At 34.8% G+C, this 16980-nt stretch overlaps 3 protein-coding genes across 3 annotated transcripts in view; all 3 read left to right on the top strand.

Moving 5' to 3' along the window:
* Positions 1-4406: 4406 nt before the first annotated feature.
* LOC123880134 lies at positions 4407-7402 on the top strand. Its single transcript, XM_045928078.1, has 5 exons — positions 4407-4621; positions 4807-4982; positions 5305-5451; positions 6419-6487; positions 6833-7402. The coding sequence occupies exons 2-4, from the start codon at positions 4818-4820 to the stop codon at positions 6455-6457; spliced, it is 351 nt and encodes a 116-aa protein (XP_045784034.1). The 5' UTR covers positions 4407-4621; positions 4807-4817; the 3' UTR covers positions 6458-6487; positions 6833-7402.
* Positions 7403-8198: 796 nt separating this feature from the next.
* LOC123880132 lies at positions 8199-10980 on the top strand. The gene is made up of 5 exons (XM_045928076.1): positions 8199-8460; positions 8842-9031; positions 9506-9599; positions 9683-9754; positions 9902-10980. The coding sequence occupies exons 2-5, from the start codon at positions 8846-8848 to the stop codon at positions 9946-9948; spliced, it is 399 nt and encodes a 132-aa protein (XP_045784032.1). The 5' UTR covers positions 8199-8460; positions 8842-8845; the 3' UTR covers positions 9949-10980.
* Positions 10981-13989: 3009 nt separating this feature from the next.
* LOC123880131 (frequenin-1) overlaps positions 13990-16980 on the top strand; it is a 134048-nt gene continuing 131057 nt past the window's right edge. Inside the window, exon 1 of the mRNA XM_045928074.1 lies at positions 13990-14192. The gene's annotated coding sequence lies outside the window, so the exon portion shown is untranslated. The remainder of the gene's footprint in view (positions 14193-16980) is intronic.

Genomic DNA, 16980 nt, shown 5'->3' on the forward strand with positions numbered 1-16980 from the left:
CAAAAAAACGAATAGTTTCCGTTGAACACGACGCATGATGCAAGTTTTTAACAAAGTGGACGCGGCTGATTATATACCTACCTTTATTAATTTTGTATTTTGTACTAAACGTTTATTATCAATGTAAATTTATTGTTACTCAGGTAACATACTGCGACCATCAATCACTACCCATATTATATTTGTGAAAGTGTGGTTGTTGGTTTATTGGTTTGTCCTTCAATCACGCCGCTACAGTAGCTTTTGTCACTCTCTGTGCCCATTCAAAAAAATCACGTCAATCCATTTCCCCATGGATTGCAAGCAAACACATTTTTGCATTTATAATTCGGTAATATAAGTGATATTACCTTTTCAATACATTTAAATTTTGATAATTAGAATGATTTAAATGATTCCTATTAGTTAAAATGCAAGAAAGTTTCTTACCTACTTCGACCCTTTGTCTGATGTTAAATTAATGTAACGTGTGACGTCACACAAAGCAAGTTAAAGTCCAAGTAGGTAAGATATACATATATAATTAGTAAGAAGTTATAGATCTAAGCTTTTTTATTTAAGTTAGAATTCGTTAGAAACCCTCGCTCACTCATTTCCTAATAAGGTAGGTAACGGGTAAACAGGGCAAATACATATTTTGTCGATCATTGATATTTATGAAATTAATAATTGATGAATATGCGTCCACCGAGAGCCCCGTAAAAGATACTTAATCATACGAGAAGGTAATAAAACTGTATATAATATACTATGTAATTTTATATTATATAAAGTTTGTATGATTTTGTATCATAAGTAAGTGTAATTAGTTTCATTAAGTGTTAAGTGAAACAGCAAGTAGGTAGTTGATCTTAAGTGTATTAGATATATTTATTAAATTAACAATTTGATTACAATAAGCTTAATATTTATCTGTACCTATTAGAGTGTATGTTTATGTATACTTATACTATACTTATAGTATAGTCTTTGTAATTTTGTTACAATAAAGTTGTTTTAAATTAGATTAAGTTGGTTTCCATCGTATGCGCCGCAAGTGTTGTAAGTTATGGCGCGTACGGCGCATACGGTGCTTCCATAAAGCTTCCGGCTACCTTACGTGTGGCATTAGCGACATATAATATACGGTGGTTGGTGTTGATAGATAGGTGATTTCCATTTCCAGCCAACAGAGGTTTTAAGATTTCACATTTCGTCGCTGCGGATGAAAATTCTGCTATGTGGAAAGTCACGAGGAACCCTATTGAACTTAATTTTTTTTTAATTGGTTTACTTTACCTTTTTAGCTATGTGATTGGGATTTTGAGTTGAAGAAATAATACTTGAACTAGCACACAGGCTAAAATACAGGTTACTGCATACACACACGTTTTAAAACCGAACAAAATGATATCAAAAACCGAAACCCTAAAATATTACATAGACGATTTTGCATGCGCAGCGACGATCTTCAAGGTTTCAATGTGAACTGATGATTTAAAAGATATTTGTTATCTATTATTTGTTAAAGTTGTTGTTGGTGGCATTGTAAAAGATTTTCGATTTAATGTGTATGGGTAAGTAATAAATGATAATATTATTTAACCTGAACTAGTCTTATCTAACATTATATTATTGTTATTTATACGACTTAGTGACAAATCCCTATTTTGTCTTTATAAATTTTAAACAGTTAATAAAGAATTAAATGTGCATATCATAGTTTTAATTATTTCTAGATTTTTCCGAATGAGCCGGATTTACGGTCGTACCTAGCAGCGTTCCTATACCCGAACACTGAACCGTTTACTACATAAGTAGAATAATAATTAAAGTTTGTCCTGCCGATTTCTGTCAGTCAGTAAAATCCTTTCCCCGTCTCGTCCCTGTGAACCAGCAACATTCAAAATTCAAAATACTTTTATTCAATTAAACTTTTGCAAGTGCTTTTGAATCGTCAAAATAATCGACCACTGGTTCAGAATGCCGTTCCTACCGAGAAGAACCAGAAAGAAACTCGGAGGTTGCTCTTTTCAAGTATTTAATTTACAATAATATGCCATACTGTTTTTACATATTGTATATACATTGCTCTATATTATACTCGCCCCCCTCAACCGACTGTATGAAGTGCCTATCTCTTGAGGCTGTGCTATTAGCCCAGTAATTTGGTCGTCAAAAAGGGGCTTATCTGGAAAGTTTTCAGAAAGTTATGCTAATTGGTGGTTTTATAGATTTCGATGTGCTCTTTCCGAATTTTTATTTTGCCACCTCGTACCTTTGCCGCTCGCACCGCCATCTTGGAAAAATGGCGCCCAAAAACAGTTTTTTCACGATAACTTCTTTCCCATTCATTTTACGACAAAAATTGCTATGTAACAATTAAACTAAGGACAATTTCCTACAATTTGTGTAGTCACTTTTTTTTGTAGACTCAATAGTTTCAGTGTACGAGCGCTACAAAGCCCACTCCAACACTCGTTTTGGCTAAATAACTCATTTCCACAACACCATGTGGTAGAGTGAGTGGCGTAATTTTTTTTATGGTATCTCCAGGAGACGGTAGTCACCTTCAATTTAAGCCATCACTTCGTTCAGAGAATACTAACACTCTTCAGAATTCTGCTCGAGATAAGAGTAAATATACTGCATCGCAGTTTCGATCTCATGTGAATATGGACTTTTTTTTTGGGTTTAGAACCCAAAGGATGCCAACGGGACCTTATTACTAAGTCTCCGCTGTCATCAATTGTCTCTAGTTTAATAGTTACATAGCCATTTTTATCGTAAAATGAGTGGGAAAGAAGTTATCGTGAAAAAACTGTTTTTGGGCGCCATTTTTTCAAGATGGCGGCGCGAGCGGCAAAGGTACGAGGTGGAAAAATAAAAATTCGGAAAGAGCACATTGAAATCTATAAAACCACCAATTTGCATAACATTCTGAAAACTTTCCATCTCATATTACAGAATTACTGGACTATATAGGTCAATAAAATATTATTTCGTGCCTTTGACACACACATACACTTCACTAGCCGAACATCGACAGTAAAAGAAGACATTGGCCGAGGTTTACCCTTGGGTAAACGCATCATTACTTTTAAGCTGGGTCGGAACTTTAAATCGTATAGGTATATTAGTTCAAATCTCCTGGTTTCATAGTAGGTAATTATTAGATGGCGTTTTATTTTTATTTGTACCTCTCATATCTTACCTTAAGTTTTTTTCAAATAGAACTTGAATGAATGTCATTAATAATACCTAATATGTCTATTGCACAGTGGAAATAATACATTATTTATAGTAGGTAGTTAATATTCATTGTTATTACTTTAAATAATTAATGTTACTTATAATGCTTATTTAAAGAAGAGCTGACATACAGTCTATATGGTCACACCTTAAGGCTAAAGCTAAATTCGGCGGTGGGCGGTCCAACAACTTCCTGAAAGGCCGGCAACGTATCAGCGCGCTCGCTGTTTTTGTTTAAAAAAATGTCTCCACAAACATAATACTTGCAGAAGTAATTTTTGGCAAGTTACCGGCAATACGCTTTCGCTGTGTAAAGCTGCGTACAGACCGGCCCAACGAACGCCCTACGATGGATAGTTATCGTTCGCTAGCGTTGGCTTCCGCACGCTCGTTGGAGTTCGTTAATACGTCCAAATACATTTAGTGCTCGAACGAACGTTCGTTGGCACTTGATTCCGGTTCTTTTCTCTTTCATTCGCAATTTAATCATGGACGACGACGACATCATTATAATTGCTAGTTTTATATACCAAAACGAGTAAGCAAGAACAAGAAAAAATAAACGTAAGCGAAGATGTTGGATAACCACATATTTTAAGAATAGGACTGTGTATAGTGGAAGTAAAATGAGCGTTCGTTCGTTGGCCTTCGGCGATCGTCCAAATAGAGTTCGATGAAATAGCTCGATTTCTTTGATGTTACCGCCACGCTTCGGATCGCCGGCACACGCCAACGAGCGATCGTTGGCATTCGCTAAGCCGTCCAGATTGCAGCAACGAAGGTCAACGAAACCCGTTCGTTGGCGTTCGTTTGGCCGGTCTGTACGCAGCATAAGAAAGGCGCAACGCAATTCCCGCAATTTTTCTTGCAAGAAATTACTTGCCAATGGACAATGGGCCTAAAAGTCGCTATGTCAGTCATCGACAACATCGTCTGTTGTAAACAAATGATACTCCTGCTTTACCATAAAATTGAAACAATTAAATCGGACAAAATTGATTTGAAAAAGTAGGTAATTGGAGCAATTGGTCGCATTGCATGGGTCTTCTGTCGCAGAAAATATCGTGTATTTAATATCGTATATCGTATAATTAAAGTCGGCTTATCTGCCTACACACCTTTAGAGCCATTGCATTGCCTCATTGCAAATCAGCCCTTCCCTATCTAGCCATTGCCTGGAACGTTCTTCCCCCTAGGATAGGGAGTTCAGACATGCGCACAAGGCTAGGTCTTGCTTTGCCCGGGCTAGATGTATCTAGGCATTCGGACTTTCGTGGCGCATATTGTAAATCGAGTTTGTTTTTGAAGTGTACCTATTAAGATCACCATCACTTTGTTACTGAACAAGTACCAAGCGTGAAAGGCAGTTAAATCCAAATTGTTGGAACAGGTAAATTTATAATTTTTTTATCTTTTTACTATAATATCTAGAAGCTATGCTAAATTCTGCGAAATCTGTTTGTATTTTACAATAATACTTGTACCTACCCTGTACCTAATGTAAATAATACTTGCGATTTATGGACACAATTCGTACTGGCGTTTAAAAATGTGCATTTATTTACTTGTTTATAGTATTACTGATAATGGTGGCTGAACTGTCTATTATGAATGAAACTAACCAAAACAATAGCATGAACGAGACCGCTGAAGAGGAAGACATCATGATGGAAATTGATGGTCACGCTAACAATACCAGCGCGGGTCTCAGCAAGCCACTTGATGGCAATGTAGGAGATGAAAATGATGCGGTTTGTACTTTCGTAAATAATATTTTACTTACACTCCAAGAGGAATAAATCTAATATTAAATACATATACACATAAATGTAGTTATACAAGGCATGTGACGTTCATATTACATAGTGTACAATATAAAATTCGTGATCGGTGAGAATAAGAAGATACAAAACGCTCGAGAGTAAAAATGATAGCGCACTAAAAATATCCCTTAGTGTCGTTGTTTATCCTCATTATAGATACATATTATGTAACATATAATCTACTTTTAACGCATATATAATATCATCATATATACACCACTGTGACCACATACATCTTGTTTGGTTCCAGAGTATTACCGTAGACAAGATACGCGAGTATTTCATGAAAGATGCAGCAGATGCTGGAGATGCGGTAGACACAGTGATTATATTTGACACATTGGTGACACAACAGATGCAAAAGAACGATGCGATTTTACGTCTCTTTGCGTTATCGGTGAGTAAGACCCACCAATGCTACAAAGTGGTGGGGCCACCTTTTAAATGAACTTGTTGTTAGGTTCGAGCATCATTAGTTTGTATATTTACTTCCAATCGATAGACTGATGCGCGGCCGCAACGCGGATGTAGCGCTGCAGTCGCGCGTTTTTAGGGTTCTGTACCTCAAAAGGATAAACGGAACCCTTACAGGATCCCTTCGTTGTCTGTCTGTTTGTCTGTCCGTCCGTCCGTCCGTCCGTCGTGTCTGTCAAGAAAACCTATAGGGTATTTCCCGTTAACCTAGAATCATGAAAGGCAGGTAGGTAGGTCTTATAGCACAAGTAAAGGAATAAATCTGAAAACTCTGAATTTGTGATTGCATCATTAAAAAAAATTAAAATGTGTCTCAATTTTCAAAGTAAGATAAATAATATATCAAATGGGGTATCATATGAAAGAGTTTTACTTATACATTCTAAAACAGATTTTATTTATTTTTATGCATAATAGTTTTTGATTTATCGTGCAAAATGCCGGAAAATACCCGAGTACGGAACCCTTGGTGCACTTGGCCGCTTTTTATTCATATGGATTAGGGAGAGTAGAGGTAAGGAGCACGATGTCCGTATATAAGATGTGTCAGCTAAAATCATAGAAATAAAATATACAACCGATAGCGCTCCAAAATCGATGGCTAAAATGTGCCACTTAAGGGTGGCGCTACAGTAGCCAGTTGGTAAATTTTATAAAGAGCGGTAAATTTAAAATTGAGAAATAAACTAGGTAACAACCAATAAACTACGGAATAACTACGTAAATTGTTGAGACATGGTACATATTATAAATTTTCTAACTCGGCATACTTCACTCCGTTAAAAACTTCCATACCGCTTTGCAGCAAGGAAGGCGCCCTTAGTTACTTAAAAATATTAAAAAAACCTAAAAACTAAAAAAAATGTGATTAGAGTCTTTTTGTTTTTCAGGTGAATATCTGGAGAGTGAAGATTTCAAACCAATATTAGAGTTAACACAAGAACAACTATTAGTTGATTGTAAGTACGAGATATTTATGAAATAAATTTATCATAACAGCAGATGATCTTCGCCATTTCGCTCCTGGGAATTTATGTTTTTTGAATTTCCCGTAGTAGTGTTCCGGGATAAAAGTTGTATTTTCAGCATGCAAGCTGTCTCTGTGCCAAATTTTGTCAAAATTTATCAAAATCTGTGGGAACTTTATGATTTTATTGGATAAAAAGCGGCCAACACCGAGATTCAAGCTATTACTAACTTTCATCAAAATGGGCGGATAGGCTGTGAAAAGGTTTAACAGAGAACAGACAGACAAACACACTTTTGAATTTATAGTACTAGTTACTGATTTTTGCATTTCACAGGGCTCACATCGCGTCATCTTTTGACTAAAAATGATTTCGACGAATAAAGCCACAGGAATGAAGACGCGTACATCATGCGCACACATTATACTATTATATTTTATTTGCTCAGAAAATCCATAAAAGAATAAAAAAGTGTGTGTAACCATGTAGTTGATTAGGAAGTAGGTATACCGAAATTCGAGAATTTTATTCACAAATGTTGTAAGTTTTCAGAATTTGGATCTACTTGGATACTTCGTTTCTTTGTTTAGCTTCTCCTAATGTTAATTGTTGTTTTACAATAGAGGTGTAGCCATCATTTATGTAATGTATGCAAAGTTATGTTATTTATTCTTTATAAATTCATTGTACAACGTGATTTATTACAAAATGTTTATAAAAGATAGTGTTTTTAAAATTTTATCAGTATAAATAGAAACTGTATATGAAACAAATTAACATTTGTTTTAATAAAATTTAAATAATTTAATATATTTTTCGGATTCCATTTAACAATATAACATAAAATCTTCCATTCATATTGTAAAAAAAAATCCTATTTTTATTTTAATAAATGTCTAAGTGTGATGTTTTGTTTTATTTATTAACTTAACCATTAATTTAGGATCTATCTTACGTGAAAATGAAAGGTCTGTAACATAAACTCGACACTATTAAGTGCTCTCCAAAAACACGTAATATAGATTTGTGAAACAGAAAGAAGATTATGAATATTCAAATACTACATTATATCAATTTGAGGATCACATACATACATTGATGAAGTTACTCAAGTACTGGATGGAGTAGTACTAGGATGAAAGAAGAAAAGAAATTTTTAAAAGTTATTTCAGACATCTGTTTTTTTTTCTGGGCGCTCTAAGACTAACTATGATATCTTCAGAAAAAATAACTAACTGAAAATGAACGCAAATGAACTCTATTGATTTTGAATCTATTCTACTAATAAGTAGATATAGTTGTTATTAGTAAGTATAGTTGAAAATAGCTCAGTTTGTAGTTATTGATAAAATCCATACTTAATATTATAAATGCGAAAGTATGTCAGTCTTCTAGCTTTTCACGGTCCAACAGTTTAACCGATGAAATTTGGTACAGGGTCAGCCCGGGTACGGACATAGGCTACTTTTTATCCCGGAAAGACAAAGAGTTCCCACGGGATTCCTAAAGACCCATCCGCTTAATCGATTTGTATGTTTGGTACCGAGGCAGCTTACGTTCCTGTAGTTGACATATGCATCTTTTTATCCCGGAAAATAAAACAGTTCCCACGGGATCTTCAAAAACCTAAATCCACGCGGATGAAGTCGCGGGCATCCTCTAGTTATAAATAACAAAGTTGTGCAGGTATCGTGTCGTGACAAGAAGTAAAGGTTTCACGCCAGCCCATTTTCATCCTCCCCTTTTGTACCTGGAATCAATTTCCTCCCAGGACGGAGAGGTCAGGCATGCGCATATGGCTAGGTTTTGCAATGCCCGGGCTATCTAAATCTAGGCATTCAGCATTCTGCGCCACATTGCAGTTTCGAAGTGCATACAAGTTTTGTAAAAAAGTGCTTACACTTGTTGATTCAATAAATGGTAATAAAATTGCTTGAAGACTGGTAACTGGAATTCTCTGAGAGGTAAGCACAATAAATAATTCATATCATGTATGTGGTTTTTAAAATTTGAAAGCTTTGTTGGATGTATTGATTTTTGTTGGTGACGCTAAACAAATAATACCTATGGTGATCTCTTATAACTATTATTTGTGATTCAATTCGACTAAATGTTGCATAGATAGTTTTGCGAATTATTTATTGATGTACTTATCGTATAAAGCAAATACGTTCAATGGCACAGAGCACAGTGAGTTTTTTATTTACAAATAAACTGCTTTACTTATGGGCGTTATTGAGCAGATGAATAGTTAAACAACAATGCTTTTCTCATGACTTATTTGAAAGAGTTGTTTAACTCAAATCATTGTTTACGGTTTCGTAAAAATATATTCTTATTTTTAGAAAAATGGCTACCAAGCAGGCTAATACGGATGATAAAAAGGAAAAAAACAGCGAACCCGAAAAGGTCTGTGAGGAGCAACCATTACCAAAAGTTGGAGCTGACAAGCAAACTGATAATACCATCTCGCCGCCAAACCAACAAACCAATGAGCCGATACGTGAAAGCAGCGGAGGGGATCGAATCGATGCTGTGAGTGATGTCGTATATATTTATTATGCTCTAGAAGATGCCCGCGACTTCGTCTGAACTTCGTGAACGGATTTTCCGGGATGAAAAGTTGCCAATGTCAATTACAGGGACGCAAGCTACCTCGGTACCAAATATCATACAAATCGGTTAAGCGGATGGGTCTTTAGGAATCCCGCGGGAGCTGTTTGTTTTTCCGGGATAAAAAGTCGTCTGTGTCCGTCCCCGGAATATAAGCTAACTCTGTACCAAATTTCGTCAGAATCGGTTAAACAGTTGGGCTGTGAAACCGTAGCAGACAGACAGGCAGACATACATTCGTATTTATAATATTAAGTATAGATTTTTAGAAAGGCTTACCAACCACCTAACTTATACCCCGCATTAACAATATCATTTATAATAAATATTTTATTAATCATATTTAATTAATTGCCGTAGAGGTAATACTTAAATAGGTGTATTAATTTTTTTTAGGGTCCGTCTCCTCTCGCTTTAGATCGCATCCATGAAATGTATGTGAGAGTTTCACAACCAACTGGTTGTGAGTCTCTTTGCACTCGCATTTTAGGTAAGAAAGCTCATGAAACCTCAAATGTTGGTATATAGTCTTAATAATTTAAAACCAATAGTTCTATTTTTTATATCTTACAGAAGATTGGCCGGATGAGGAAGATTTTCTTCCACCAGTCGTTGATTTTTCTGTAGAGCACATGTTACCAGGTTGTAAGTACTTGTCCTATACGCTATCATTACAAAACTTATCAATATGTCGTAGGTCTGATTGCAGCCAAGCGCAAGTTTACAAATTTAAAAAAAATCGTATTTGGTGTGAAAATATGTATATAATATGCACCTTTATCACTTTTTCAGGGTATCGGTCGTTTTGCGCTTCGCCTGATTGCCACGGTGATTTGTAAGAAGCAGATCCTAACTAGTAGTAATTTACGTTCAATGTTAATTGTGTAATTAAATGCTGATTCATCTTTTGATTATGTTTACTCCAAAATTTTCCTCATTAATTTAACTGGTCATTAAGTAATTCAATTCCTCATTAATTTGATTGAAAAATCAGCTCTTAATAATATAAGATAGTGCGAGACAACTATTGTATAATGGGTTCTTGATTAGTATCTACTCATTATATGAAATATAAATTACAATCTTATTTTTTACAGGTTTAATAAAATTTTACATTTACGGGAATGCAGAGTATTATAATAATTAAATACATGTAACTTTTTAATATTTCCTTTATGTATTTATTACTGTAAAAATGAAATTTATGTTAAATTTCTAAGTTGATTCATATATTGTGCATTAAAAAATAATATGATAAAGTAACTTCGGTCTATAGAAACTATCCTCCTGAAAGTCTCTGATATCAGAGTAGCGAAAGAGCCACTTAACTACCTGTAGTTCTACTTTTACATCGAGATAATTATGAATTTTCTATCTTTTACTGTACTTTTAAGTACATAAAGGTTCTTTCAATTTCGATTTTGTCATATTATATTATATCAATAAATAAGAAATTAGTTGTTAAGTATAATTAAACCAACTGCGCAAAAGTCTCTAATTAATTACATTTCTTTGATACCAATGATTAAAAAAAATTTGAAATCCACGTGATGGATATACCTAGCTGATTCCTGCAAGTTTAATACAGACTGTTCACTCTTTTCCCCTGCCGTCATCGTTGCTTTGTTTGCTTTATTCTGTAGAAATTATATTAGCAAACAAATTATATTTTTTTGACTATTTTTTGTGTGTGTTACTACACTTTACTCAGAATAAATCTAAATACAAAATTTCGCCTAATTCTAGCATTACTTATTACTAACTTATGCCCGTGATTTCATCCGAGTCGATTTACGTTTTGAAAATCCCGTGAGAACTCTTTGATTTTCCGGGATAAAAAGTAGCCTATGTGACTCTCTCCATGTCCTAAAAATTGTATTTAAAAATTGTAGGTGCCTATTTATTTAATCAAAAATTTATTGATAATAATTTAAGTATTGTTTTATTATAACTAAATTACAAGTAAAAATGTAAAAAAAAAAACAAAATTAAGATCTATTATAATTTACTCTAGAAATATAAATATTCTTTATTTTTATACCTCCTAACTTTACCTTTGTTTTGCGAGGCGTTTTGAAAAATGTTTTTTTATTATGAACTGCATCATCAAATATTTAATAAATGTCTATTTTGTCTTATTAAATGTTTAAATGTGTTAGTTCGTTTTACTTATAGATTTAGACTTTTTTAATCGCCTAAATTTTTCCTGTAACTAAAAAAAAATTACAGCTTTTGGTTTTTGTATTGCAATATGATTGCAAATCTGCCGAAATATCAATTTTGTCATGCTAGATCAAGGATGTAGTAAATGATAATTATGAACTCTATGGGTTAAATGTTTATTTGGTGATTGAAAAGTCAGCCCTTTAATTGGCTATAAAACACAAGTTCAAAACCTATTCCAATCCTTTGTTAAAAATATCTAAGATACCTCTACGATACGCAATATTTAAGAGTAGGCGGAAATCGTGTATGTTGTAGATGAACTATTTGATTCGCAAAGAACAGATAGAACAGAAGAAGTATACAAATCTGACTGCCAATCTTCGCTATTCGAAAAGCCACTCGAAGGAGAAGGTAATATTTAAATAAATAATATTAAGTTTAGCTATTATTAAGCCTGAGAATTCTCCAAAATGTTCTAAAAGGTGTCTGAAGTCTGCCAATCCACACTTGGCCAGTGTGGTAGACTATGGGCAAAACCCTTCTCACACTGGGAGGAGACCCGTTCTCAGTAGTGAGCCGGTGGAGGTTTAATCATCATGATGATGATATATTATTATTTGAATTCTAGGGCTCCCACTAAATGTTCCATCTGGAGGTTTTAAATTGAATCTGAATCCTACCATAATCCTATCCTATGGGTTCGAACATGGATTCAACCTCAGTATTATTTAGTACGGTGGGATACCGACAGATGGCAATTAAAACAAGAGAGTCATTGCTGTCAGTATTACAAGAAATGTGATGCTAGAGATTTCACAGAGATGCCACTGAGTGTCATCTCTTAGAAGTTAAAACACCATTTCATTATTTATTTATTTTGGAAAATAAACACCCTTTCTATAAGCGGAGGTTGGGCTTACATGGTTTTAATTAAGTATATCTAATGTTTTATGCTAATTTAATCTAATCGCGAATTTAATAATTTAATCGCGATGTGTCGGCATTTAGCTTTGAATTATAACATAAATACTAAACACACAGAAATTAAATCATTGAAATTCAGATACCTACACCGAAGAGTCAAACAACAACCTTAGAGGACGAATTAAGCCCGTAGCAACGTCGTAGACAATTTCCACTATGAACGTAGCCTTCTCGTAGCCGCCGGCCGACGCGATCTATCTAAATAGCGGGACATTTTTATGATTTTGCTGAGCATATTATTATTGATTTAGCGATCCATGGAAATATATGGATTACTAGGCGATGCCTGCGGCTTCACAGTTCACCCACGTAGATTTCGATTATTTTTAAATCCCGTAGGAACTCTTTGATTTTCCGGGATAAAAAGTAGCCTATGTCCTTCTCCGGGATGTATCCCAAATCTGTACCAAATTCCATTAAAATAGGTTCAGCGGTTGGGTTGTGAAAATGTAGCAGACAGACAGACACACTTTCGCATTTATAATTAGTATGGATTATAAAATATAGCGAGCAAGCAAGCAAACGTGTCACATAGGTAAACTGATTAACGCCGTTCATAAACATTTGCAACACCGCTGAAGAGAATTAGTTCCATAATAGTACAATGTGTTGTAAAACATAATAGTTGAATGTGTGTGGAAAAAATATCTGGCCCAAAGGGTGCTCAAAGTGCATCAGGCATCCAAGGGGTGAAGGGGAAAATGTCAGTATGGTTGAGGGTGGAATAAGGTCAAACAACTCCTCAGAACACTGTCCATTGCAAAGATGGTAGAACACGCAAAGTGAGCTTACGTCTCCGCGATTCTCCAGGTTTTTTATAAACTCATTATTTACAAAATAGATTAATGTATGGGTGAATTTAATATGTTAGTCTTTTACTAGTATTCTATTCGCTAGTATTCTATGACGAGTAGCCAAACAATATATTATTTCTGTCAGTATGCCTGTGTATTTGAGGAGGTATCCAAAGAGGTTTTTGAGGTCTTAAAATTTAAAAACATAATCATAGCGCCTCCAAGCGGTACAGCTGCTATTTTAGCTTAAATTTCAATATAGCATATATATTTTGCAAGCTTGTTTGTGTGAATGTTCGTTTACTCTCTCATAATTCATGAACTTAGATGCTATTGACTACGTTGCAGCTTCCAGTTGCACAAGGGCTAAATTAGCAAACCGTTTTCACAAATTCCACTTATATAACTGCTAACTAGAGCCTCGATAGCTCAACGGTTGATGAGCGGTCTGATATCCGAAAGGTTGGCGGTTCAATCCCCACCCCTTGCACTATTGTGCACCGTTGCACTACCCACTCCTGGCACTAGTTTTACGCTTAATTGCAGGGGAAAGGGGAGTATTAGTCATGATTAGCATGGCTAATATTTAAAAATAAAAAAACTAAATAGTATCGCTTGGCTTGCAGAATTTGCACATCTAATTGCGCTGGCTTTAAGAGGTTACAAGGAAGCTAAGAATCGCAAAGGTACCGGCGCGCGCGTCCAAAACACGAGGCTGCATCATCAGTGCGACACGCCGTAATCGCGCATGTGCAAAACTGCTTTATGTAACCGCGGGCCGATCCGAAAACAAGCGAGATCCATGGACTAACGTCCGTTAGGAAACTTTACTCATTCATCTTTTCCCTTAAAGAGGGGAGCGGGGGCCGCTGCGCTACTCCGCGCGTTACGTAACCCTGGTGGAGGGTGACGCCGATTCCTACCCGAGTCGCCTCCGCGCGCGGACCTGTTCCCACGTTACCGCCACGCTCGCACGGAATCGCACCCTCGGCGCATCGTCGCCGGACGTGAGCCACGAGCCTAACAGCCGCGTCGCGTCCCCGTCGGGAAACATTTCTGACTCGTTTAGCTTTTGTTCAGATAACTTCGCTCTAATAAACTCTAGCACTATCACCGGTATTCACTCACCACCTGAGGAGGTAAGTATCTACTTAATGATTACTATTTGATTTAATGTTACCACAACATAATTTGTTATATAACATTTTTGAAAACCATTTAGATTATAGCTTTTTTATGTTTTTACTGATCTGCTATGCGAATTAAATTGTGTTTAACAGCATTCTACTCGTATAAGATTAGTTTAACTTGTAAAATTATGTACAATAAGAAACTGAAACTTTGTTTTGCTATTTTGAATAGATACTTCAATGGTGTGACTTAATTAACAACTTTACAAAAAATATTTCGAAAAATAACCAGAATAAATCTTATATTACATAACATAAGGTCAGTAACTACATCGTGTATTTATATCCTATTTTGTGTAATGAAATAAATAAGTGAAATGGAAATCTTTATTGTAAATGAATAAAGGGGTAGGTACTTAAAGATAAGCTTCAAATTTTGGTTATAATCGACAGCACTTTGTGTTAGGTATAACAATGTTATTTCATTAGATCGCAGGTGTTATAACATCGTGTGAGGTCCAATGCCACAAAGTGCTGCTTTATGTAAGCACCACGAGCGATGCTCTAGGCTATTTAATTTATTAAAATAAAGTTTACACTTATATACTATATTTCATTCTATATTTTGTTCTACATTACTATATATAGTTGTTTCTGTTATTTTATTTTTATAAATAAGGTAATATGAGAATAATAAATAAATAAGAGTCAAATAATGCATAAAAAATGCTTTGTGAAAATTCACTAAATCAAAATAACCGATATTAAAGACTTAAAACGTTGCGACATAGTCGAATCGTATTAATCGGTTCACTAAACACTAATTAGATGACAAACAGGGTTACCATGTTATTAATGCATACACACACGCCAATAACTAAATTTATTTACGCACAACAAGTGTATTAAGAATCGATAACTCTGCTTGTTAAAGAAAACTGTTTACTAAAATTAACCGAACTTTGTTTTTCTGGAAAGCATTTATAACACGGTTTTTTAAACTGATAATTAATTTAACAGTTTCATACATACTTATAGCTACTTTGAAAGGAGTAAACTCCTTAGTTTCTGGCAGATTCTAGCTATATGATATACAAGCAGCTATATATATATATGAAAAATGAAAAGCTGACTGACTGACTAATTGATTCACTGACTAATCTATCAACACCCAGCTCAATTCATTGGACGGATTGGATTGAAATCTGGTTTGCAGATAGCTATTATGTTGTAAGTATCCGCTAAGAAAGGGTTTTTGAAAATCCAACCCCTAAGTAAAAGGGGGTTGATATTTGTGTGGACCACGCGGATGAAGTCCCCGGCATAAGCTAATTGAATTGTATAAATATATTTGAATTCTAATCGACTACGAGTAGAAAAGAGATTCGTAGCGTATTTTCGTAGGGCGCTACGAGGTGCTACGACGCCTGAGCGTTCGCGTAGAGGACTAATAAAGTACCGATCATTTTTGCACGATTTCAACATGAAGGTCAAATGCCGTGATTAATGCTCGGCGAGGAAAGGGACTTCACTTATCCCCCATTATTGTACATCGTTGAGCCTCGAATTTATTTTAGCAAAATTTTTGTTTCCGTTTCTTTTACTGAATGCTTACGGAATGTACTTCTAAATAATTTAATTATTGGCTATGTAGGATCTCATTAACATTTGAGTGATACAATTAGTTAATCAATGGCATGTACGATATTAATCTATCAATCAGGATGTAGATACCTGGTAAAAACCTAACCTGACCTGAACCTTTTAGAAATTCCTAAAAACATTTACATAGATTTCGAGTTTCGAGAAGTTAGCGGGTCACAATTCTATTGAAAACTCATTTCTTTTTATTTTATTTCAATTGAATTGGTTGAACTTAATGGTTTGAATAAAGTTCTTTCTCTTTATAATCACATTGCAGAGTGCCCTGATTCCTTTATTATTGGATTCAATAATAATGCGGTGGGCTCATAATCTTTCCGCAAAATACAAAAACTCTGCCAATTTTTTTTTTGTTGATATTATATAGCTGATATAAAAATGAAATCACCAGTGATACTGATATAAGTGTGTTATTAACATAAGCATTATTAACGCAACCTTGAATTTTTTACCCATCCTGAAATAGTCCAATGCGCCGTTTTCATTTCAAGTATCCGACTTAACCCGCGTGGATTTAGGTTTTTCGAAACCCGTAGGAACTCTTTGATTGTCCGGGATAAAAAGTAGCTTATGTGCTAATCCAGCATATTATCTATCTCTATTCCAAAATTCAGCCAAATCCGTCCAGTAGTTTTGCGTGAAGGAGTAACAACCATACACACACACACACATACACACAAACTTTCGCCTTTATAATATTAGTGTGATGTGATATGTGCTTTACAGAATAAAACGCAGATTTTTTTGCTGTATAATACCAAATAATCAAAATCAAACTTGATGTCAATGATACAGAACACATTTTGAATGTTAACTAGACACCTAGATAATTTTTTTGAAGCACTTCATGTGTGAACTCAAACTTGTTATGTTATTAAACACTTACTTAGTATAACTTTCGCCCGCTTAGTATTTTTCGCCCGCTTTAGTATTCAATTCGATCATTTGAAATTTTAATTGCTAGATTAGATCAATTATCCCACTTTCAGCAGTTCATTTTACTTATTTATTGTGATCCATAATTACCACCAGTTAAGTTAATTTTCCGCAAACATAATATTTTAACACCACATGTATTAACTCACACTGTATGAAGAAATAAATTATTGGAGAACTTTGTCATTTTGTAAGAGAT

Source organism: Maniola jurtina, chromosome Z, assembly GCF_905333055.1.
Source record: "Maniola jurtina chromosome Z, ilManJurt1.1, whole genome shotgun sequence".
Lineage (NCBI taxonomy): Eukaryota > Metazoa > Arthropoda > Insecta > Lepidoptera > Nymphalidae > Maniola > Maniola jurtina.